This window comes from Megalobrama amblycephala, linkage group LG9 (genome assembly GCF_018812025.1).
Source record: "Megalobrama amblycephala isolate DHTTF-2021 linkage group LG9, ASM1881202v1, whole genome shotgun sequence".
In the NCBI taxonomy this organism is placed as follows: domain Eukaryota; kingdom Metazoa; phylum Chordata; class Actinopteri; order Cypriniformes; family Xenocyprididae; genus Megalobrama; species Megalobrama amblycephala.
In genome coordinates this window covers 43271489-43296364 of record NC_063052.1, presented here as the reverse complement: position 1 = coordinate 43296364, position 24876 = coordinate 43271489, and the positions used below count along the sequence as shown (strand labels likewise).

Sequence of the window (24876 nt, the reverse complement as noted above, 5' to 3'; positions counted from 1 at the left end):
CAGAAGAAGAAGATTCAACCTGATGAGAAAACACAAGAGCTGTGATGATGATGAAGATGATGAAGAGTGATATTACACACCTGACTACAAAGTTATGAGTTCTGTGTATGATGACTTTAAAGGTGCAATGTGTAATATTTTCTGTCCGCTAGAGGTCTATTCAAAACAAAGGCGTAGCTTGATGACGCCAAGTTTGAGCACGAAATCTTGGGATATGTGGACTTCACCTCAACGGTCGGTGGAATAGAATAGAGATAGGACTCGGGCAGAAATCATGTTCATGGATGAGATTATTAACGTTACTGTAGTATGAAGCAGAGCAGGAGCGAGTGTTGTGGAGCTGAACGAGGAGCTGGAGCGATTGATCGAGCCTCACGAGCAGCGGGACTTTTATTATGACACAGTCGCCGGCGCCGCTTCCGCTTTTCCGGTCATGAGTATGAGGTAACGCAGCTCTGTTTATCATATTAGATACATTTGAGAGTGTTGAAAATGATGTTATAACGTTACTCTGTGCGTTCGCTCGGCGGCTGCTGTGAGACACTGTTACACACTGCAGTAAGATAGATCGATTTTACAATATCATATTAAATGCTGGATGATTGTGTTGATAAATGACATGCAATTAATTTTAAAACGTATTGTATGATGGAGAAAATGCTGTATTACTGTTACTAAAAATAAAGCTGCATCTGATTATGCTATGTTAGCTACTTCACAAAATAGTGTTTTTCTCTGAGGCATGGTAAAGCATGGTACTCACAAAAAAATCAATCAAAATTAGATTTAAACAATAAGACTAAACATGTTGAGCTATGTAACAATAATTCGTTTTCTGTCTATAAATATATCAAAACAGTTGTTCCTTGTCTATTAAAACGTGTAAATATTAAAGCGCCTTTGGTGTTTCCATGGTTTCTACTAAATAAACCAGGAAACCGAGGGTAACGCGGGTATGACGCAATTGACAGGCGACTCCTCACACGTCCCGGAGCCTTGATTAAAATTGCAATTTTAATCACGATTTACAAATAGTTGCAAACATTTGGGATATTGTAAGTACTCAAGTGAACAAAATATATAACACTGGCCTAGTGGTTTTTGGGTATTTTACTGCAAAAATATTACATATTGCACCTTTAAATTGGTCTGGGCTTCACTACCATATCTCTGTCTGTCCAGTGAGTTGCGCATCCATACTTTCTTAGCGACAGATGATATTTACAGTAAGTGAAAATAATGACTTATTCTATTTACCATGTAAAAGTAGCAGTTCTTTGCAATAAGTGTAAATAGTAATTAGATGTAATTAGTATGTTATACTGGCAGATACATATGCATATTATATTATATATATATATATATATATATATATATATATATATATATATATATATATTAGAACAGCACCCAATAAACACCATTACAGAAACACCTCGACAAACAGGAAACAATGGTGTCCTCAATGCACGCTCCTTTCCCGTAAAATGCCCGTTCCTGTGTTTTTTATTATGTTTTATTATGTATTTCATCCAAGGGATGACTTATGAGCTAATAGTGACTCGTTTGGGTCAAATGAAGCAGGTTTTACCTGTTGAAGGGGACTTTGATGGGACAGTCCTGATAACATTTGCATTCGTTGCTGTTGGAACTGGTGTCCATGTCTGGAGCGTGATCTTTGCAGGGGATTTGTTCAGTCTGTAAATAAAAACAATGAAACAGTCTCCTTATTTTGTAAGAAATTTAGGTGGGTTGGGAATCCCACCCATGAGGAGGCCTTAAAAATGTTTTTTATAATTTTTTTTTATTACGAAATTCTCAGGTAACTAGTTTGACTGATATTGTTAAGGAACATTCACACTTAGTTGGTTATTTCTTCTTTAAATATAATATCTACTGATAAATGTCACACCAACATATTACAACAGCACCGAATAAACACCATTACAGACAATAGTGTTCACAGGAAAACTCTTGTGTCCCCGTCAATGCACGCCACTTTCTCGTAAAATGCGCGTCCCCGACAACCCCGCAGCCGAGCATCAGGTCACGTGACCCACCACAGCTGAGCGTGCAACACGTGCAACAAGAGGAAAATAACAAACCTGCACCGACAACAGATCAGCTATTAATACCGACCTCTGATCAATCTAAAGTTGTATATTCGGAACAAAATGATTAAACACCACAATTAAGATATTTATTCTGGTCATGTGACTCGTTTAACGTATTTAAAGAGTTTCTGTCGTCCAGTCAGACCGTGGAACAGAAACTAAAATGTGGATTTTTCCATTTCATCAGGGTGTCCAAACTCAGTCCTGGAGGACCACTGTCCTGTCCTGCAGAGTTCAGCTCCAACCCCAATTAAACACACCCGAAGCAGTGTGAAGTGTGTTAATCAAGATCTAAGTATGCATACAGAAACGTCCAGACAGGTGTTTTGCACAAGACTGAAAAACGATCAAATAAACGCGAGAACAGTGTGATCTAGTTTTTATTATTATTATTATTATTTTGTAAGAGAATCATAACTGTTCAACAAAATAATGTCAAACTGGTCTGAAATCTTACCTTATGCTATGAATTAAAGAAGAAAATCCGTTTCTTCAGCTCCGGTATGAATGTGAAAAATGCCCAAACCCTCCCAGTCGTGAAGAAAGTTCGAGTGATCAGTTACTGAACCGATAACGATTGATCCTTCAGAAATGTAACGTTAGGGGTCAATTCAGCGCAATCAGCCTGAATTCACCCCTAACATAAATATTGTATAAAAAAAATAAATAAATTTTAAAAAAGGCTACTGTAATACTTGTAAATCCTAAAATTAATTGTAATATTAATATTAATGTTGTAGATTTGACAGATATGTCCTCTGAGCGATTCCTGTATCAGTGTCGTTCTGCTGCAGCTGAAAGTTTTACATGCGTTGCATCAGCTAGTATGTCACGTATGACACTGAGGCTTCGATGTGCGTATCGCGCATGCGACACAATTTCTAGTGAAGCCCCGTATCGGGGTGTGTATTGGTCACGTGATCGATGACAAATGAAGCCTCACTTTCTATCCAATCACGTGCGCGTTTCGCTTTGCGTGTCAGAAGGTTCGAACCCCAGATCTTACTTAACGAGTCCTCGTTGGCTCAGTCTGGTTGATGGGTTTGTGAGGAGAGTGCTGTATTTCGAAAGTTAATCAATATATTACATTTAAATAACCAACAAAATGTATTTGTCACTACTTATTCATTCTTTTTTTTAATTTATTCTTACTTTATTGTCTTTTTGTTTTTGTAAAAATCTTTGCACTTTTGGTGTTTTTTTAGGTAACTTGGTGTTGGTATTTGGGGTTAGGGTGGGATTAAGGGAGAGGGGATAGGGTTGGTGTTTGGTGAAGGATTTGTGTTTAGAGCAATGGCAACAGCCAAAAGAAGAAAGACTTCCCCTATCTGGGAATATTTCGAGCTTATATGTTCCAATGTATGTATGCTTTTCTAAAAAAAAACATCAGTTTTTGCTTAAACTTATTTTGTTCTTGTATGTAATTTCTTAATTTCATATAACTTTATTCAGAAGGTGAGATGCTTGGTGTGTGACAAGGAACTTGTGTATGGAAACAGCACATCATCCATGCTAAGGCATTTCAGAGCTTTACATGAGACTGCACAGCCCCAGAACAATCCTACAAGCACACAAAGTAGGACTGTTGCTATCAGTGCCGGCCCGAGCCTCTTGGGGGCCCTAAGCAGCATTTGATTTGGGGGCCCCCCTCCCACCACGTGAAGTCACCTGTGGTTAAAGATTATTGACACAAATGTCACACTATAATGTTACATTATAAATGAATACAGTGAGGTTATGTATTAATACAAAATAAATAATAAAAAAATCGATACTTAAAATACTTTATTCTTAAACTTCTGTATACAAACTGTCACAAAACATGAATTAAATAATTAGCAAATGCAAATGTGCATTAAATGTGCAATCTTTTAAATAAAACCAAAATAGACAAACATCTATGCAGGAAGTAATGCAGGACTAATGAGTAGATCTACATTAACACTTCAGCTACTACTATTAACTACTATAGAATCAAGTTTAACTAATCAGTAAGTAATATCAAATTTAGGAGATAGTTCCTTATTAACTAATCAGTAATTACCTAATGATATTACCATCATTAATAACTATTAACTAATGGACAAATTGTAAAGAACATTAGCATGTGTCTGAGATGTAATCAGTCACAATATTTACTTTGAATATAATCATAAAATGCATCATTAATTACTCAAGTGTTAGCTAGTCACTATGCAGGAACTACTACTGATCACGAACCATTATTTTAAAGTGAAAAACATGTTTTTCACTTTAAAATAATGGTCCTGATCACTAGTAGTTCTTGAGGAAAATGACTAGGTACTTGATTAATTAGCGATGCATTTTATGACGATGTTGAGATTAACTACTAGTGGTCTGCACCATTATTTTAAAGTGAAAAAAATGTTTTTCACTTTAAAATAATGGTCCTGATCACTAGTAGTTCCTGCATAGTGACTAGGTAACACTTGAGTAATTAATGATGCATTTTATGACCACACTGAGAGTAAAAAAAGACAATTGCTCACATCTCAAACACTTTAATGTTGTGATTAGTAATTAATTAGTAATTCTTTATAATTTCTCATAGTTACCTATTAGTTATTATTGATGCCAATGTCATTCTCTAATTATTGATTAGCTAATAAGGAACTATCTTTGTCCTAAATTTGATATTACTTACTGATTAGTTAAGCTTGTTTCTATATTACTTAATAGTAGTAGCTCAAGTGTTAATGTAGATCTACTCATTAGTCCTGCATTACTTCCTGCATAGTTACTTATTAATGACGGACCATTATTCTAAAGTGTTACCGAGGATAGCACTGCTACATCACTCGCCACCATATTAATAAGTAAATAATAAAGAAATAAAGAAATATGGCATCCCTTTCAACTTAAACTGATATCTATAATCAATACGTGAAATACACCTAGATAAATGTATATTAATAATGCGATTTAACGTTAGCTCTGGTGATGGCTTATATAAGATCATGAGTCATGACTAGCTGCTACCTCAAGTGACATGAGCACAATTTGTGCTGCTGCACAAAACATTCTGTAAATAATTATGCAAACATACCTTTATCTTGCTCTTTTTTTCTCCTCCTCTGTCTTTTTCTTCTTTCTTTTTTCGGCACCAGAGGGATACATCCTTTTTTGTGACATGGCTTATCATTTATAACATTTATTACAGTGACGTGCACTTGCGCGCCGGCGCGAATTGTCAATGCACGCGAGGTGTCTATGCGCAATTGCGCATGACTCAAAGGCTAGCAGACACAGCAGCAGTTGTCGGCAAATCAGAATTTTCTTGTCTCGAATTATTTATTTATTCATTCGTATTCATTCATTCATTCATTCATTCATTTATATCACTTGTTTAAGTTATTTAATTGTAAAAAAAAAAAAAAAAAAAAAAAACACGATTGGGGGGCCCCCTATTGGCCAGGGGGCCCCAAGCAGCCGCTTAGTTCGCTTATGCCTCGGGCCGGCCCTGGTTGCTATCATGATTTAAGTCAATACATGTATATTATATAAAACTTTCATTTCAATTCATTATAGCATCTCGCAAGCAAATGGTTGACGGGGCATTGGTCAACATGGTCATAAAAGACTCTCAGCCATTTTCATTGGTTGAGGATGAGGGTTTCAGGGGCCTCATCCATGCCCTTGATCCTTCCTATATAATCCCAAACAGACAGGTGAGTTTAAAAGAGGTCAATTTTGATGTATAATCTATATAATACATCTATATCTATAATAATATAATTGTATAATTGTCTCTTATTTTTTGGTGACCTCAAAAAGGCTTTAAAGAAAATGGTGGCTTTAAAATATGAAGAAGCAAAGAGGAAAGCCAAGGCTGAGATGGAAAAAGCAACTGCTGTGTCTCTAACATCAGATATGTGGACTTCTATCAACACAGATGCATATCTTGCAATAACCTGCCATTACATTGATGACAGTGATAAGATGAATACAGTGTTGTTGGATGTTGAGAAGTTCCCAGACAGACACACAGCGGAAAATATGGCCCTGGTGAAAAAGAATGTCATGATGGAGTGGGCAATCAAGGACAAGGTGAAGTGTCTTGTCACAGATGCGGCAGCAAACATGATTGCTTGTGCAAAAATTCTGCAAGTGAGACATTCAGTTTGCATTGCACATGCACTTAACACCATGGTTAAAAAGTCTTTTGATCAGGTACCAGCTCTGTGTGACATTCGAAACAAAGCTAAAAAAGTGGTCACCTATTTTCGAAGCAGCACCTCTGCTAAAGAAATGTTGACCCAGGTGCAGAAAGAGATGAACAGGCCAGCTCGTAAACTAGTGAATGATGTGGAAACACGCTGGAACAGCACTTTACACATGCTTCAACGGTTGCATGAGGAAAGGCAAACTGTGGGAGCATCCCTTGCATCACTTAAAACTGATTTAGCTCCACTTCATGCACAGGACTATGAAGCCATACAGCAAATTCTGTGTGTTCTTGCCCCATTCCACCAAGCCACAGTAGAGCTGTCCGAGGAAAAACGAGTGTCTGGCTCCAAAGTAATTCCTTTGCTAAAAATGATTCACCATTCATTACTGGGTGAACAAAACAGGTATTGATTTTTATTTATGTACATTAACAAATGTAATAAATGTTTTGATGCCTTTTTTATTCATTTTTAATGTTTTATTTTTGTATTTCAGTAAATCATTGTATATTTCATAGGTTAACATTGGCCATTGCAAAGGAATTAACAGACAACCTCATCAGGCGTCTGAGGGAACATATCTGGAATATGGAGTCGCTCAGCATAATGACCATGGCAACTCTGCTGGACCCAAGGTTTAAAACTTTGGGTTTCCTTAACCACACTAAAATGACAGAGGCTGTCAAACGGCTAAAAGCAGAATGTGCTAATGTCATTAGGGCCGAAGATGAAAGACCGTCCACATCATCAAGCACTCAGTCAACAGAAGCACCATCATCAACCCAACAGCCCACACCAAGCTCAAGTATGTTTTTTTAATCATTTATTTAATAATTTTTGATCATTGATGTGTCTTATCTTCAGTCAATGTACATGTTCAGTCATTCTCAATCATATATTTTTGTCCTCAAACTTCTTAGGTGGAAATCTTTGGCTTCTGTTGGACAGTGCTGTAGACCACAGCAAACAAAGCTCAAATGCCACTTCTGATGCGACCGTACAAGTTGATAGATACCTTACCGAGACAAACATACAAAGAGCTGAAGATCCACTTGAATACTGGAGAACGCAGAAACATGTCTACCCCCTTCTATATACATTGGCATTACAGTTTCTGTGTACCCCGGCCTCCTCTGTACCATGTGAAAGAGTGTTCTCTAAGGCCGGAGAAGTACTGTCTAAAAGGAGAAATAGACTCAGCCCCAACACTGTGAAACAGCTTTTATTTCTCAATAAAAATAATTAACACAATTTTATCCCCTTTCTGTCTTTCCTACAGTTACACAAGCACTATCAAAGTGTCATAAGCACATTTAAAAACAGATGATCCTATCACACAATGTCCTTTTCACTAGTGAACGCGTGTAGAGATAAATACATCATATTAAATCATGTAAGGTCATATTATATTTTATTGTCACACTTTAAAGGGTAAATTAATTTATTTAATGGACAAATGAAACACACACGTGAAAGGCTTTTATTTGTACGCATAACATTGAAACTGTGGAGCGTGTGGTGGTTACGTCATCTGACAGAGCTTCTTCCAAAAGCTTCTGGCTGCTATGATTTAAATAAGCACCAGATGGCGCTGTTCTTGACACTCTTGAAGCTTTGAATCTTTTCCCGGAACAGTCAGGGGAAAGCCTCAGTGCTTCATGAGGCTTCATTTACCCATCCCTAGCATCAGCTGGCGGAAAAGGGGCGGAGTCTCTGAAGTGATTGTTTACTAGTACCACTTACCCAGGCCAGAGACTAGAGTGGATCTCTTTCTCTGCCTCAGGAATTATAATGTACTGAATAAACCTTTAATATCACAATTGTTTCTCTTACAGCAATGAGAACAAATGTAGTATTTCTCCTGGACTAAAAATGAAGGTTCACAGAAGAACCTTTCAGTAAAAGTTAAATAATCTTAAATAGAAATCTTAAAAAGAACCTTAAATAATCTTTTGTCCAATGGAAAGATTCCATGGATGTTAAAGGTAGTGATGGCCGATTTCGAAACACTGCTTCATGAAGCTCCGAAGCTTCATGAATCTTTTGTTTCGAATCAGTGATTCGGAGCGTGTATCAAACTGCTAAAGTCACGTGATTTTAGTAAACGAGGCTTCGTTCGTTACGTCATCACTGTTTCGAAACGGTTCGAAATTTCAATGGTTCACCGATAGAGGGCGATGATAAAGTGAGCCCATGAATCATGCAGATTCACTGAGAACTATTGAACAAGTGTCTAGGGCTTTACCCTATGGTTTTGCCTGATCTCCGATCAGTTTTAGAATAATTAAAATTAATAATGGTAGTTATTAATCTCTTATTGGCCTGTTTAGCTTGAGCCATGGAACAAAGAAACAAGCCTTTAAAATTGATAAAAGAACACATATTATACAGACACTCTATATTTAATCTTATTAGATGATTAATTCCATTTGATTGATTTTACTTTTGCAATACATTTGTTAAAGTGTATTTTTAATGCATGTTTGGCCTGAGTTTTGTTGCATTTCCACTGTTCTGACCACTAGGGGTCACCGTGGAGACGGGTGTCAGATTGTTTCGAAGCCTCGAATCATTACGGCACATTTGCTTCAACTGTTTCAGTGTTTCACGAAGCCTCGATCTGCCCATCACTAGTTGAAGGTTCTTCATGGAAACATCAATGCCAATAAAAGAATCCACAGTAATCTCACATTACAATCAGATTGTGCCCAGATTCTCTGAAATAGCAAATATCTCAACATCACATGATCTGATCTGCTGTCCACATTCATGTCATATCTCTGATGTCTTTGACGTGTCAGCGTTTGACAATAGACAGAAATTAGATTCAATGGAGTAAAAGATCCAAGTGATCTCAAATGTGTTGACACAGAATTGTCTCACATTTGTCTCAGAAATTCCTACTAAAATGTGTTAGGAGAAATAGACATATTTTGTCAATTCTCAATATATAGTAAAAGACACACTCCGTTTAATGTAATTTCTTTCAAAATGAGAAACAGTAGATCATGAGACCACAATGATCACATCAATCTCTGAACAGAAAAGAACACGGACGCTGGAATGTCTGACCTGTTGAAACAGGCCGTGGGGCTCCAGGTGACACTCTGACTGGAGACCGGATCAACCAAAGCATTTTCCTGTCTCCGCACTGTGTGAAAAATGGATGGAAGAAATCCCAGCTCTGACTGAAACGATAGCATCCATTAAGAAAAAAGACACACATTACAAAATATTTTAAATTTCATAGCGTTTGTTCACCGCAGAACAGGTCAACAGATTTACAGTTGTGTGAAAAATCATTACTGAATTTACTTAAGCTGGACAATGACACCATTTTCTTTAAGACTCTGTGCAGCCAAAATTATACACCATTATCACTGTAAAGCTGCTTTGACACAATCTGCATTGTAAAAAGCGCTATATAAATAAAGGTGACTTGACTTCCAATTCATTCTGATTTTCAATGTGAATCCATTGGAATTATCCAGATTTCCAAATGAATGGTTTCTGAAAATGTGGTCTCAAAATGTTCAAATCCTTATTGAGCTAATGCTTTTTTCATCAATCAAGATCATTAACAACAGAGATCAGATTTCCAGCTCATTAATTCAGATAACACTTCAGTGTGAATCCACTGAATAATCTGGATTCTGAAGGAATAGTTTCTGAAATGTGGTCTAAAAATGTTCTTATCTTCAGTGAACTACACGAAAAATGTTGGGTTAAAAATCCCAGTGAATGGGTTGTTTTGACCCAGATGCTGGGTAGTTTTATTAAACTCAACTATTGTTTAAAAAATGACTGTATGTCTGGATTAAAATGTTATAGATCTTATTGTGAACATTTCATCAGTGGTGGATGAAGTACACAAATCAAGTACTTGAGTAAAAGGTTCTTTCGATGATTAAAGTGTTCTTCACGCTAAGATAATGATGGATCTTCAGGAACTGATCACTGAAAGGTTCAGAAATGGTTCTTCTTTGGTACTAATTGTTCATATTAAACCATACAGATTTTTTGGGGTGAATTTTGCAAGAGAGAGTTCAAATGTTATTTCCAGAAAGATTCAGCTGCTCAGGTTGACGTATAACGAAAATGAATGTGCGCTCACTCACAAAGATAATATCAAACAAAAATAGATTTATTAACAAAATTATAGTGAAAACCATTAACAAAGGGATCAAATTCAGGAGTGGATGAAAAAAAATGCATTAAACAGAAAAAAATATTATTTTGATTATTTAGAAATGATGTTTACACGATGTAACAGGAAACAAAAGTAATCATGAGAATTGTAAAACAAATGGAACAAAAGCACATTTTTAAAGCACACATAATCACAGAGGAAACTGTGACAGAGCAAAACAAATGGCTCATATTTGTGCGTTTGGAGTGGTTCTTTTCTGGAAACAGCACCTGACCAATCAGGATCTCTGTTGTTGAGCACAGGCCACACCTTCTCCTGCACAAGAATTACAAACAATCACCCTGCGTCCCAATGTCCATACTATCCATCCTAAATAGTATGTGAGATTAAAATAAGTTTGTCCCAAAGCATAGTATGTTGAAAAGAGTATGCCAAAAGTCCCCGGATGGTCTACTATTTCCTGTAGATTTTCGAAGTGTGGATCCGTGCACACTATAACGGCTAATACTGCCCACAACCCATTGCGCTTTGGATGAGGATTCAGTTCAGAACTACAAACACGAGTAAAAAATGTTAAAAAACTACAAAACATGGCGGATATGCACGACCGACGCTAAGATCTTTTGAGTGACTAATAATCAGTTCAACCTAATAGAAAATATTTATTTAATGTTATCTGTGTTATTTTTCATCTGCAAATACCAGTGTGGACTTTTATAAAGATCCGAATGGCCATTAACATTTAAATGCATCATTATGCATTAATATGAGGAGAGTTCTCCACATGAAAGACCCGCGACTGCAGATCAACGTGCTGCATTTCTCTCCGATACGGTAGGAAATTAACTAAATGAAATGTGGAGGATGTAAGATGATTGACAGGCCAGTTTACGGTGACAGGATGTGACAGAGAGAAAAGACGCGATTGTATGACGTGATAGTATGTCCCAAAGCTTGTCTACTCTTTTGCTACACACTCAAAAGTATGTACTTTTTGTTCACAGAAAGAGTACATACTTTTAGGGCGTAGTATAAGTAGGCGAATTGGGACGCAGCACAAGTGTCATCTCTAGATGTTCTGGACTACTGTATGTCTTCCATTGGGACAGACTCATGTTCTCTGTTCCTGTGCTGACGTCTGCGTTTCCAGATGAGAGCAGATATCACCAGAACCAGCAGAGCTCCAATCACACACACCACAATAATCACAGACTCTACAGGAAAAATGAAGAGAACACAGATTGTTATTTTTTTATTTAACCCGTGTGCGGTCTTCGTTTGGGGTGTACACTCAAGAGTCTTCAGGGTCTCCACAGACACCAGGCAACAAAATGTAATTTTGTAACAAAATACTTGTTTTTTTAAACAATTATAATTAATAAAAACATTAATAAACAGAGTAAAATTACATTTTTTGGAAGATTTATCATATTTAAGTTTATATAAATAAATTTAAAAATATATTTTTTAAATAGGTTTTTATACAAAAACAGCTTTTTATGTAACATTCACTTTATAAAAGACCCACATTTCTAACTTTCATTCATAAGGATAACATGGATAATTTGACATGGTTTAGTGTGAGATTTTTGCCCATCTTTGGAAAATGCAGTTTTAAAAGTAAAAAAACAATCACTTTATCCAGTAGATGGTGCCAGAGCTCCACTGTTTGCTGTTTGACTGACTGAAAGACATCTTTAAAACATTTAAAAACTATTATTTTGTTACAAAATTACATTTTGTTGCCTGGTATCTTTGGAGACCCCGAAGACTCTGAGTGTGACTTTTTTTTTTTTTACACTAACATAAAAACAAGATATCACTCCATTTTTTTTTTATTTGTATTTGTAGATCTAGAAAGTGTTAACAACTGTACAAACTTTCATGTCATTTGGACAAAGAGAACTTTTTTTTTTTTATTTGAGCAAATGTCGTTTCGGGTCTAAAAAGACCCCAAAGACCCTATAAGGGTTAAACTCACTGCTTAAAGATTTTGTAAATCTCTTAATGAGGTTTTACTTACTATGTTGTTCAGTGTCTTGATCTGTGTTCAGTTTGTCCTTTGATCCTGTACTAGATCCTGTAGAGGATATCACAGGTTACTCACACAGTTTAGCATTTGTTGTTCAAATAATGATAAATAAACGTCAGCTGTAAAATAAATTCAAATATTTCTGATCATCTGATCTTCTCTCACCTGTGACTGTGACTGTGATCCAGATTTCTCCTTCAGAGTCCAGAACTCTGTATGTTCCAGTGTCAGAGACTGTAAAATTACTAATGATCAGATTTCCATCTCTGTCGGTCAGTCGATCACTGCTGACCCCGTGACCTCTCGTCCACACCTCTGTCCACTCTCCACTGGAGTTTTTCTCCACTTTATCAGCATTGATCACCAGAACATCCATCTTCAGCTGCTCTCCTGTTTTCACAGAAATCTCACCTGGAGAAACAGAAACGCATTCATCATTATTATAACAGTGTCAATCAATCAAGGCCATAAACTCATATTGGAGGCGACTAATCTTATATATTAGGCAGGATGAGTCTCATTCAGTGTCTGCTGGTCACAGTTCCTCATGCAGATCAACACTATTACTAAAGGAAACCCTGAAAACATTACGACTGTAACCCCTGAGAACAGGGAACGAGACACTGATGAGGAACACCTCCATGTGACTGTATCTGAAGAAACTGTAAAATCACAGCAATCCTATTGGCCGGCAACAGCCTATGACGTCATACTAGTGTGACCAGGAAGAATATAAGAGTTGTCTAGAGAACATGTCTTCCTCTTCTTCATCTGAAGGACTGAACAAGCAGCCCGGAGACATAGCTAAAAGACACAGTGTACAATAATGGCAGAATCACTCCCCCTCCTGGACACACATTAGTCTGTTAGTGACAGTATTCCCTACAGCCACTGCCCGAGATACACGAAAAAGTGCCTTCGCCGGGAGGACTTGTCAAAGGGCTTCAAGGGCTTGAAACCAGCATCTTCACTGGGAAGGGGTTCCTTTTCTGAGGTTCTTCATTTATGGGTCACGCTCAGGGTCTTCGGGTCAAAAATGACCCGAAGGGTGGGATTAAGATTTAAAAAAATTTGAGTAAAATCAATTAAATATATTTTTCCCATTGAATATAATAGAAAATTTATATATATATATATATATATATATATATATATATATATATTTATTTTTATTAAAGCTGTATTTCATTTTAGAGACATGCCTAGGCCTCATGAAAACAATTTTTTAAATGAGATTGGTGCCATCCGGTGGACACTGAGTATTTTTATCATGCAATACCCCATTTTTACCACTAAGTTGCACTATAGCTCTCTGTAGAAAGGTTTGTGAATTCTAGTGATTTTTGCACATATTTGCCAATTTTTTTCAGGTTGTTGATTTTAATATATAATAACAGATTCTCAAAGACTATTTTTGTCAAGTTTTTTGTTTGTTTGGTTGGTTTAAATGGTAATTTGAAGTGCCAGTTTTACTTTATAATACAGTCAAACCTGAACATTGCATTGGAAAGAGAACAAATGGAAAGCATTTTGTTACCCATTGTTTTAATTCTTAATAAAAATGCAATTCTTTCAGTCATAACATATTTTTATTAATCTTTCATAATAAACATTTTCATTAAAATTATTTTTTTGCAATTCAATGAACAAATTCAATGAACAGTAACTCAAAATTGGCAACATCAAATAATGAACAAAAAACTAAAATAACAATAAAAGTATAACAATTATAAAACAGTAAATGGAAAATAGAAAAATAAAAAAAATAATAAAATAAGTGTTTTAAATATCATCCTAACTATATTTACATATTATCTGCAAATTTACATAATAACTGTAATTAGTGTTTGTTTTGCATGTCACAGATCACAACTAAGTGTCTCTTGCAAATTGGATGATTTTTTTTATAAACAATTATTTTATATAAACAGAAGAATTCCATCCTTTGATCTTACTCTGTGTGTGTGTGTGTGTGTGTGTGTGTGTAGGTGTGTGTGTTTGTCTGTTTTGCACTCTTGATGTTTTAGAGATTCACCCCTTCACTGTTGAGTCATTTTTTATGCATCCTGGCTGATTTGTAGATTGTATGCACAAAAAAACTCTATTTTCATGTTTTTGCCAATTTCCCATTCATTTCCTATGGGGGTCATTTTTGACCCGAAGACCCTGAGTGTGACTATTTCTTTTACGACCACTTAGACTTTTCAAATCCTGTCCCCAATTGTTTTGGGTGTTCATATACCAAGTACCAATAAAGTCACCAAGTTTCGGACCATTCCGATGAAGCTACGATTTTTAACAATTTTTTTTTTTTAAAATGTCCGGTCATAAATGACCGAAGAACCCTAGAGGGTTAAGGAAATATGGCCAGGGACCAAAAGCAGCACCTTTTAGGATGAGCCACCAGAGCTAACCCAGTCTGATTTGTGACCTAGTCTAGCTAACATCCTGTGTCCTAAACAGAGCCTCTTACGACACACGCCTCATGAGAGGAACTGCAGAAGAGGCAGTAAGCAGCTCACGCCGGACACAGAGACTTTCCAGTGAGAGGAAACCGCTCCACTCAGCCTAGGGTGATTTATCAAGGAGGCCTACAGAGGGCCATAGACTTGAAATTGTGATCTTATCTGGAGCTCAGGAGAGCGGTGGCTTCAGCTTCTTAGAAAAACCCTCTAAATGAGAGGAAGCCGACTCAGAATGATTATCAACACTTCAAATATCAAAGGATTGGGGATGCAGACCCGGAGCGTTCCTTTCAGCAGGTCACCTGCTGCTCTTAAAGGATTAGTTCACTTTCAAATAAACCTTTCCTGATAATTTACTCACCCCCATGTCATTCAAGACGGTCATGTCTTTCTTTCTTCAGTTGACCATAAAGCATATACAGTTGTCTATCTAGAGAAACCATCGGCCATTTTCTAAAAACATACAACTGTATATTCTTTATAAACACAAAATATCACCTTGAACGTACTTCTGCTTCCCTATTCTGCTTATGGAAAAAAATGAAACTGCCGCTGCGTTCGTTCCGTTTCAGCCGTTTGGGCTCCATTGAAGTCCACTATATGGAGAAAAATCCTGGAATGTTTTCATCAAAAACCTTCATTTCTTTTCCCCTGAAGAAAGAAAGACATGACCATCTTGGATGACATGAGGGTGAGTAAATTATCAGGAAAATTTAATGAAAAGTGGACTAATCCTTTAGATCACTGCTATAGTGTGCAGCACAGCATGACCTGCTGCCGTGTGTGTCCTGCCATATGAGAGCAGGGCTGGAGCTTTCAAAGGCAATGATTTATTTTCCAACCACAAGATAGTTCACAACTGTCTCAAGAGCTCAGTGAAGCTGGGGTGATTATGGCCAGAAAGAAAGCATTTGTGCTTCCAATATTACATGAGCGGATCTACACATGTCAGCTGACGGCTGTGTGACACGTGCTCCATAACACCCAACAACTCATCATACGTGCACACAGCTTGAATCATTTTACAGATTTGATCATTTTACAGATTTGAACAGTGTGCTTCACATAAAACAGTCCCTGAAGATGAAGAAGAGGATGTTCTCTAGGCGCCTTATATACTTCCTGGTCACACTAGTATGACGTCATACGCTGTTGCCAGCCAATAGGATTGTCATGGATTTTTTGAGTTTTGACTTTACCCTGAATATGAAGATGGTAGTCCCTCTCCACTTCTATCTGACCATCAGTGTTATAGACTTTCAGAATGTATTTCCCAGCATCACTGAAGATCAGATCCTTGATGATGATGTCACATGATCCTTTTTTGACAAATCTTTCACTACATTCTTCATTCTGACAATCAATTATGTTTTTTGATTGTCTGAATAAAGCAATATGAGAATCGTCTCTGGGCTGAAATTCACACGGCAGGGTGATGTTGTCTCCTTTTTCCCCCGTCACACGTCGAGGAGAGTTTCCTGCAGGTGCACTTCCTGCAAACAGACAGAAAAACATTCATACTGTCGCTCTGTCTCTTCTGTCTACAGCCTCTACTCTTTATATTAACACAGAGGGCCAATGGAAATCAGCCAAAGGCTTTATTGTGTTTTATCCTCAACAGTTTTGTGAGTGTATGGGATACCCGTTACTTTGTACAATTTTTATTAAAAAAATTCAGTTCAATACTGCATATCAAAACTGTAAATGTTTTACTTTTGTCAAATTGCAAAACAAAAGAAATCAATTCAAACTATTTACATTTAATCAAACTCTAAAACGGAGTTATTTGACTGGATTTGATTTTGCTCCAGATGTTTCTCAGTCTCCACACACACTCCTGACACTGAATGAGCCAATGAGCATCTCCAGACGGGTTCCTGAACCAAAGAACCGCTCCCAAATCAACCAATCAGAGAGAACCCAATGATCCGCTTCAATCAGATCTTTCTGACTCAGACTCGACCTGAAAATCTGACTTTATCGCTGTCTGTAGATTTGATTTGATTCATTTGAATCTGTAACGTGAGACACGAGAGAGCAGGATCCAAATGCAGCTTAATATTTTATTAATAATAATAATAATAATAATAATTATAATAACAAGATAAACCAATCTAGTAAACTGTTGACACTACATATATGAAAGAAAAAGACTCGACAAAGAACATAAAATACAAGAGCTTTAAACACGGAGAAACTCTTCAAAATACAGATTCATTATTGGCATCGTATTGATGGATCAATTAAGAAACTTTAACATCCTCTTTTCCATTCGTCAAAAGGATCTTTAGATTATTAAAATGTTCTTCACACTAAGAAATAATGGCTCCTGATAGAACTGATCACTGATTGGTTCTTCTGTTGCTGAGAAAAAACCTACTTTTGAAACTTGTATTTTTAAGAGTGTAACAAGAAAAATCAATACATGAACTAATAAAACTACAAACAGATACAAGACTAAAGCAGGAAACTAAAAGTCCAAACTTGTAAATATGTGATAAAGTTTGTCTGCTGCCCAACAGATCACAAACACAGAGCGAATCTGAATCACAGCTGATTATTCTCACTTTCTTCAGGTTAAGATCTGATCAGCTTTTAGGACAGTATTGTGTGCCATTAGATTTTCAGACCTCAGTAAAAAAAGGGAGCTAAAATACTGCTAGATGTAGTGAATTTCTGAACCATGTGTAATAATTGATGAACTGCAGAGATAAGATGTGTCAGTGATGTCATGATGTGTGATGATGTATTATGATGGGAAATATCCATTATTAACCTGCACATATCAAGTAAAGTCACTTGGTGCAAAATAGAAACAATCGACTAGATCAACATGAAAAGGAAAAATAAAGATTGTTACAATTTATCAACAAAAAATGACACTGACCGATAGAGTTGATGAAGCAAAACAGCAGCAGAAGATTCAAGCATCTGGACCTGATGAGAAACAGAAGTTTATGTCACAGATTCAGGATGATAATCACAAACACATTAATACAGAGATAAAACACTTTCCTGAGCAGTAAAACATTACTAAACATTCATTTAATCTGAAATATTTCACACATGAGGATCTGACATGATAAAAATATATATAATCTGTTTGGTTTTATAAATGATTCCTGAGTAATACTGACAATTTATATTTAAATATTATATTCAATAACCCTGTAAATAAAAACAACAATCATCATAATCGCAGGAGGACTAACAGATTCAACATGCTGGCTTTATTTCCGTGTCACTATCAGGTTTAGTTTTCCGAAAACAAACACAAATATTGGTATAATAACACAAAACAAGCATGATTTATGCTAAAAAACAAAAACAAAAAAACAAACAAACAAAAAAACATGAAAACTTACATTTTAAATGAATTTTATACTTGGACGTAAAAACTTTGTAAACCACAGGGAGACGCCTCCTTACGAGTACAAAAAGTGAACTAACAGTATCCCAAAGGTGACCTCGAGCTGCAAAAAATATGCAACATTTGGATATTTTCCTCCACTGGTTATTCTTTCAAAGCAGATTGAGCAGAAAACTAACATAATACTGCATGATCAGAGACTGACATCATTTTGTGAATCAATCGCTTATGATTTATAAATACTTTATAAAGACTTAAAAAGTGCAAGACTGAAAAAATGACCAACATGCAGCAGCCTGCTGGTTACAGGAGCAACTGTGTAGTGATTATTTAAGTCAAGCTACACTGACCTTTTTTTCTTTCTTTTAAGTATAATAAAAATCTTACTACAATTTCAAAAAGTCCAAATAGCAGCATAACAAAAACATATAAAAACCAAATAAACAATATTAAAGGAAATTAATTAAATAAAAAATATTAATAATATACAATTGTCAAAAAATATCTTCAAAAGATTACATAGTGTAAGGGCTTTTTGTGACGCATAACTTTTAAGCCCTGATTTTCAGTTCATTTTATTTCTCTTCACACACACACACACACACACACACACACTCAGTAAGACACTTTAAAATACAGCATTGTGTGCCGGATTTAAATGGTCTGAAACCTTTTGTGTTCTGAGCCGACTCACGGATATGATTCAGTCTGTGCTCTCGTGTCTCTGAACCAGAACAGCATGCTTTGCATATTTACACTGTCTGAAGAGTTCCCTATTCTCTATGTGCCACTCACCATATAGAAACTAGTAAACGTGTGAATAAATGACTGATTTCAACTGCAGTTTCAGCGTCTGTTTATAGTGTAGCAGGAATTCAGATTCTAGAGAGCATTTGATTGAACAGAAAATCTGACGAGAAGCTGAAGTGTGATGTGATGAAAATCTGTGAACCATTTCAGCGAGTGAGAGACTGTAAGTAACTTCCTAAATGCAAACAGTCATTGTTTTTGAACACACCAGCTTATTCGTAACATTAAGACTAACATATTCATACTAAAAGATTAAAAAAAACTAAACAATAAATCTGACTGAACATCATCTTTGTACTTGTAAATAAAAGTACTTTTAGAAGTTACGCAGATAAATATGAACAGAGGAGGAGCTTGTATTGTCATGTGCTCCTTGACTTTTTAATTAAAACCAATTATTATAGTCACTTCAACTGAGTCCAACAGTTAACATAATTCATAACTCATAGAGCTCAGCTACTGATCTGTCACGTTTCTCTCTTGAAGAGCAAAAATCATAAAGATGTGATTTCTAGCCTGATCAGGATTGAAGCAAAGTCTCCTGACTCTCCTGACTACACAATTACTGTCACCAAAATCACTTGAACGCTATTGAGCAACTTTATTTTTCACTGGTGTGCAGATGTTGATCATTTACACACAGAAAATGATCAGAGAGAGTTTAAAAGGTACTCACCAGTGGATATCTGTCAGGAGGGTCCTCCATCTCTCCTTGGATTTGTCCTTGCTGAGGGAACGTTTTTTCTTTCTGGCTCTTCTTCTACCCTGACTGACTCCCTGATGTTGCTCCATGATAGAGGCCATCTCTGTTCTTCTGCTCCAAACCCTCCAGCCTGTGAATACAATCACAAATATACAACAATATGAAGTAAACAAACGTCAAAAACACACACCCACATTTCATCATATAAGCATTAGAATTTCCCTTCATCTTTGATCCATTTAGAAAGTGTGAAAAATATGAAGTAGTCCTTAGTGACAACTGATCTAGATTGACCTGAACACTCGCCAGATAAACTATTACTGTATATCTGAACGTACACTCTTAAACAGTGCTGGGGAACGTTACTTTGAAAAGTAATGCATTGCAATATTGTGTAAAAAAAGTAATGTGTTACGTTAATTTTGCATTAATTTCTCTCATCTGGGCTGGGCTTGTTTTTTTTAAAATAAAAAAGTTCAATTTTTCGCCAAATAAAAATATTTGTTTAACACATTTCATTATTGGAGGATTGCATAATATTCTGTTTTTGCATTTCACTGATTTTATTAATTTTGAGAAATACTGAACCTTCTTGTTTTTTTGTTTGTTTGTTTGTTTTTTACAAAAAAAAGTTCTATTTTTGGGGAAATAAAAATATTGGTTTTATTTAACATTTCATTATTGGAGGTTTGCATAATATACTAATATTTCACTGATTTTATTAATTTCGAGAAATACTGACTCTTTTGTGTGAGTAAGATTAATAAACGCTCACATTCAGTCTACAATAACATCATGTTCACACACACCTCAGCTCTCTCCTGATTTCTCTCATGGAGACAGGAGAGCCGTCAGTCAATAACTGGAAAACAACGTAACCTGCATTACTTATTTGAAGAAGTAACAGATATTCTGTTGTATATTTAAAAGTAATGTGTTACTCTAGTGACTTGACAAAAGTAATCTGATTATGTTACCCGAGTTACTTGTAATGTGTTACCCTCAACACTCTTAACATCAGTCAATCAAGCTTTATATTACGATATTATTTATGATAATCAAGCACTATTTAATGACAGAACTTTAGTAATTAGAACTAATCTTGGTAATCGTGTATGAATGCATATTTGTCATTTTAACTGAACTCAGGTCTGGTGGTGCTTAAGATACTGCTGGTCATTCAGTGTTTCTGTAAAAAAAAAAAAAAAAATAGATAATAGATTCTACTAATGACAGATGCTACTAATAAAAATATACAACGCACTGATGATTGATGAGCTGCTGGGTTCATGAATATTAATCACGTTGTCAGAGTTCACTCGATCTGATTAGCTGAAATCAAAACAGGGAAGTAATAGATGCGCTCCAGCCAATGAGATTGCCATTTGCGCATTAGATCTGCCCTCTACTGGAGAAACCAGCATCTCTTCTGCTTGAAGATTCTTCTGAATTATGATTAATTCCAAATCAACAGTGAAAACATGCGCAATTTAAAAATACTACTTTATTTTGTCATGAAATGTAGTCGAGTTTTTCAGGTGAGAATGTGCTGGTTTAAAGCTCAGATTTGTGGTTTATTGATAGATAGTGCTTATTTGAAATTGATGTAATGTTGTGTGAGTTGTGAGATCCAGGTGATCACGGGGCGCTTCATGAACCCAGCTGAGAACAGCCTGACCTCGGCTAGTGCTTCTGACGTTTGCTGCTGGCTCTGATGACTCTTTAAACATGAGATATAGTTTGTCTTGTGTATGTCTAACAGGCGATCTTTGCTTTCATGAATCTAAAATTTGTTCCCGGGCAAATCGTTTTCGTGGAGGGCAAAGAAGTTTAATAACTTTCTATATTTATTTAAATTTACCATTAGTGCACTGATTTTGTATGTTTTTATGACTGAATAGTTTGTTTGTCTTTATTTCTTATTGTATAGCTTCTTATACTTCATACTTATACTTTTATTACGGCTATTATTGATCATTACAACTGACTTTTAACAAAAACTGTTTTATGTCATATTATTTCATTTTATAAGAAGCTAATTATATGTAGGTTACATATACAGTGAAGATAATCAGAGTACTTATGCACATATTGCCTGAACCACACATTAATAAGTTTCATATTTTTAAAATGAAAATGAAAAGAGGTAGGGTTGTGTTTTATTTCATTTTGTTATAAGTATAGCCTACACGAGGTGAAGATAATCAATGAACCACATTAGTGTGGCACCTCTTGTGTTGTCATTCTCCTTGTAGCATGTGCAAGAGACGATTCTCTGTCAACCAATCAGCATTCAGCAGAGTCTAGCTCCACCTTTTTTTTTTTTTTACAGTCTATATGCTACATACCCACCCGGAAATCTGTGCTACATACACCAATGGAAGGGTCCCAAAAAAAGTGGTACAGCTCTGGTTATTGGTACCATTCACAACTTCTGACAATGGAAACAGACATAATTGCGTACCGTAATGTACTTGTCTTCTGAAGCCCAAAGTATACTGTTATACAGGACTCAGGAGGCGTGTCTGTGTTCAACTGCGGTGCGCGTGAACTCGCTGACAGAGAAAGCGCTGCCGGACCGGTAACGGTGTATTATACTGCAGAAAAGCGATATTGAACTAACATATTTTAATAGAGAGATTAGAACAATTATATTTTGACAGCACTGTTAAGAAACCTCAAAGCTGAAAGATTCGGAGCTTTTGGAAAAACATTCGGGGCTCCAGCCCAACACTTGTTCCGCCCCTAACTAACTCCTGATTTCTGACCAGTTTCTAACACACTCACAGCGTTCGGCTGGTCGCACATAAAACAAAAGATGCTCATCTCTGTATGCTTTTGTGAGCTTATTTTATCCATTATCGAAAGATCTGAAAAAGTCCATACATTTACTCACCCTAGTACTGAGCCTCGTAGAAAAATCAGGATGAGAGAGAAGGTTGAAATTTGACAAAAGATTAATACTAGGCGGAAAGAGATGTCGATGCGTCTAATATGGCGAAAACCACAAACTATTTCTGCAGAAAATTAAGAGCGACGCTCCTCACCGATGCACGCCGCGTCTGTCACACACTTGCTGTTTTCTATGGATCTGCTTATAACCCAACCCACCTAACGTTACGTCACTGTACCATCAGCCATTCTGCAATTCCGCGGCCACCACCTACCGGAATTACATTAAATAACAAAAGGGCGGAAAATGTAACTAAAATTCTTCTAATTAGATTTGTTGGCTCAAAAAGACTAATAAAACCTTGGAAACATGTAACTTTTGTAGTAAATTCTATGGTGACGAGAAATAACCGGATCTTCCCTTTTGTTACCACAACAAAATCGTCTACTCTTTCCCTCCTTATCACTTATCATTTATTTTTGTCCTTGGATTTTGAATTTTCTTAATGTCCTACTCATATTTCTGAAATGTATACGGTCTTCTTGTCCAATCTTTTTCTAGTGCAGCACAGGATGTGTAGTTTAGGCTCGTGCATTACTCACCATTTCTGTCGTCATTCTGCAGTTCTCCTCTATAGCTTTCAGCGAAGCCCCACAATCCAGTTTATACTCTTCCCAATATTTACTTCACCTTTGCTGCAAATACATTTTATATTCATACCCCCATATATCCGAGTACTTTTTAGATACTGCGTCAAAATCGATCTGTTATATATTTCTGGATTTAATGTTACCAAATCCTTCATTCTGATCATTGCTATTTTTTCTTTCGCCTCCTTTCTTTCCTCTGTATAATTCCCAACAATCCTCTACCGATCCACCCATTTGATCCTGTTCTGTGTTGTTGTTGTTTTGATCTGCGCTCTTCTACGGGGTTTCCCCTCGCTTAGACATCCAGAGAGGAAATGTACAACCACACCCTGATCCCAGAGCCATCCTACACTAACCACCATAGACATCATATATAGCTAGACGCCCTATCGAATGCTACTGCCTATTGGCACGGACGAGCCGTGGAGCCGCCATCTTGGATCGGTCGCCAGCTCCACTCAGTGTAACTTGTTTGACAGGTGCAATGAGCTGTCAGCGCATTTAATTAATCATATCTCACAGAATACCTAACTGATTTTGACTCGGGTTTTTTTGCTGCAAAGGTAATTCATGTAGCTATGATACAGGACACATTGTTGAATGTATTTTAATATTCATAGTAGACTTAACAGTTATATAATATTCTGATATAATAAGATATAAAGTGACCAGACGTCCAAAATCAAAATATGTGATGTAGGATATAAGGTAATTTATAAATCACACATTATAGATATAATAAAGAAGCAGAAACAGATAGTTGCAGTAAAATACGATATTTTAGTAATACTAGCAGAAGTAACTCGATTTGCGCTTTGCCGTCATGTGTGTATGCTTCCTGATATCACGTGCACAAACACAAATAACTTGTCCGGTCGAACAATGTATGTATTAAATTCAGATTGGATTGTGTTGATAATAGGCACTTAACGTTACCTAACGCTAAAAGTAAGTTTCGTGCATTGAGCGCATTCTTGTGCTTTCGAACTTCCTTCTGATCTGAATATAATTATGTGGAAAACACTTGCGAGGTCCGACGGTTAAGCAGAGCGGTTAAGATAAAGGGGCTTGAATAATTAATAATCAATATAACCTTACGAAAATATATTTATTAAATGTTATCCACATAATATTTAATCTGCAACAGCATTGTGAACATTTATAACGATGCGTTTGGTCATTAACTTTTAAATGCATCATTATGCAAAGATGAGGAGAGTTATTGCATGAAAGACCCATGACTGGCAGATCAACGTGCGACTACATCTCTCCGAAACGGTAGGAAAATAAATTTAATTAAATGTGGAGGATTTTAACTGTGACAAGATGATTGACAGGGTAGTTTAAACAGTTACAGGTTGCGTAAATAAGCGACATAACGTCCGTTAAAGACGCAGTTATGACGGTAGTATGTCCCAAAGCTTGTCTACTCTTCTGCTACACACTCAAAAGTATGTACTTTTTCTTTACAAAAACAGTAAATGCTTTTAGGACGTCGTATA

The 24876-nt window shown here is 36.3% G+C and overlaps 3 protein-coding genes across 7 annotated transcripts in view; 1 reads left to right on the top strand and 2 right to left on the bottom strand.

The window, feature by feature from the left end:
• Window positions 1-24876, bottom strand: part of LOC125276038 — a 41207-nt gene that overhangs the window by 1661 nt on the left and 14670 nt on the right. The window lies entirely within an intron of this gene.
• LOC125276040 (zinc finger BED domain-containing protein 4-like) lies at window positions 5688-6887 on the top strand. Its single transcript, XM_048203448.1, has 2 exons — window positions 5688-5803; window positions 5910-6887. Exons 1-2 carry the CDS (start codon window positions 5702-5704, stop codon window positions 6711-6713), a joined length of 906 nt encoding a protein of 301 aa, XP_048059405.1. The 5' UTR covers window positions 5688-5701; the 3' UTR covers window positions 6714-6887.
• Window positions 11388-23923, bottom strand: LOC125276039. 5 transcript variants are annotated; one of them, XM_048203446.1, is made up of 9 exons: window positions 23327-23923; window positions 20977-21020; window positions 20641-20693; window positions 19805-19961; window positions 17836-17885; window positions 16148-16441; window positions 12649-12894; window positions 12475-12531; window positions 11388-11665 (listed from the first exon to the last, which is right to left on the bottom strand). In XM_048203446.1, the coding sequence occupies exons 4-9, from the start codon at window positions 19930-19932 to the stop codon at window positions 11535-11537; spliced, it is 906 nt and encodes a 301-aa protein (XP_048059403.1). In that variant the 5' UTR covers window positions 19933-19961; window positions 20641-20693; window positions 20977-21020; window positions 23327-23923; the 3' UTR covers window positions 11388-11534. The 5 variants fall into 5 exon arrangements, with proteins under 5 accessions (XP_048059403.1, XP_048059400.1, XP_048059399.1 ...); XM_048203443.1 differs by having other exon boundaries at window positions 20641-21020; XM_048203442.1 differs by lacking the exons at window positions 20641-20693; window positions 20977-21020.

Excerpts from the sequence above, each read along its gene's own strand:
- LOC125276040 (XM_048203448.1), top strand. The coding sequence starts at position 5,702 with ATGGTCATAAAAGACTCTCAGCCATTTTCATTGGTTGAGGATGAGGGT. Across the intron at positions 5,804-5,909 it reads ATATAATCCCAAACAGACAG|GCTTTAAAGAAAATGGTGGC; the intron begins GTGAGTTTAAAA and ends GACCTCAAAAAG.
- LOC125276039 (XM_048203443.1), bottom strand. The coding sequence starts at position 19,932 with ATGGCCTCTATCATGGAGCAACATCAGGGAGTCAGTCAGGGTAGAAGA. Across the intron at positions 17,886-19,804 it reads CTCCTGACAGATATCCACTG|GTCCAGATGCTTGAATCTTC; the intron begins GTGAGTACCTTT and ends GTTTCTCATCAG. Across the intron at positions 12,532-12,648 it reads GATCACAGTCACAGTCACAG|GATCTAGTACAGGATCAAAG; the intron begins GTGAGAGAAGAT and ends TATCCTCTACAG.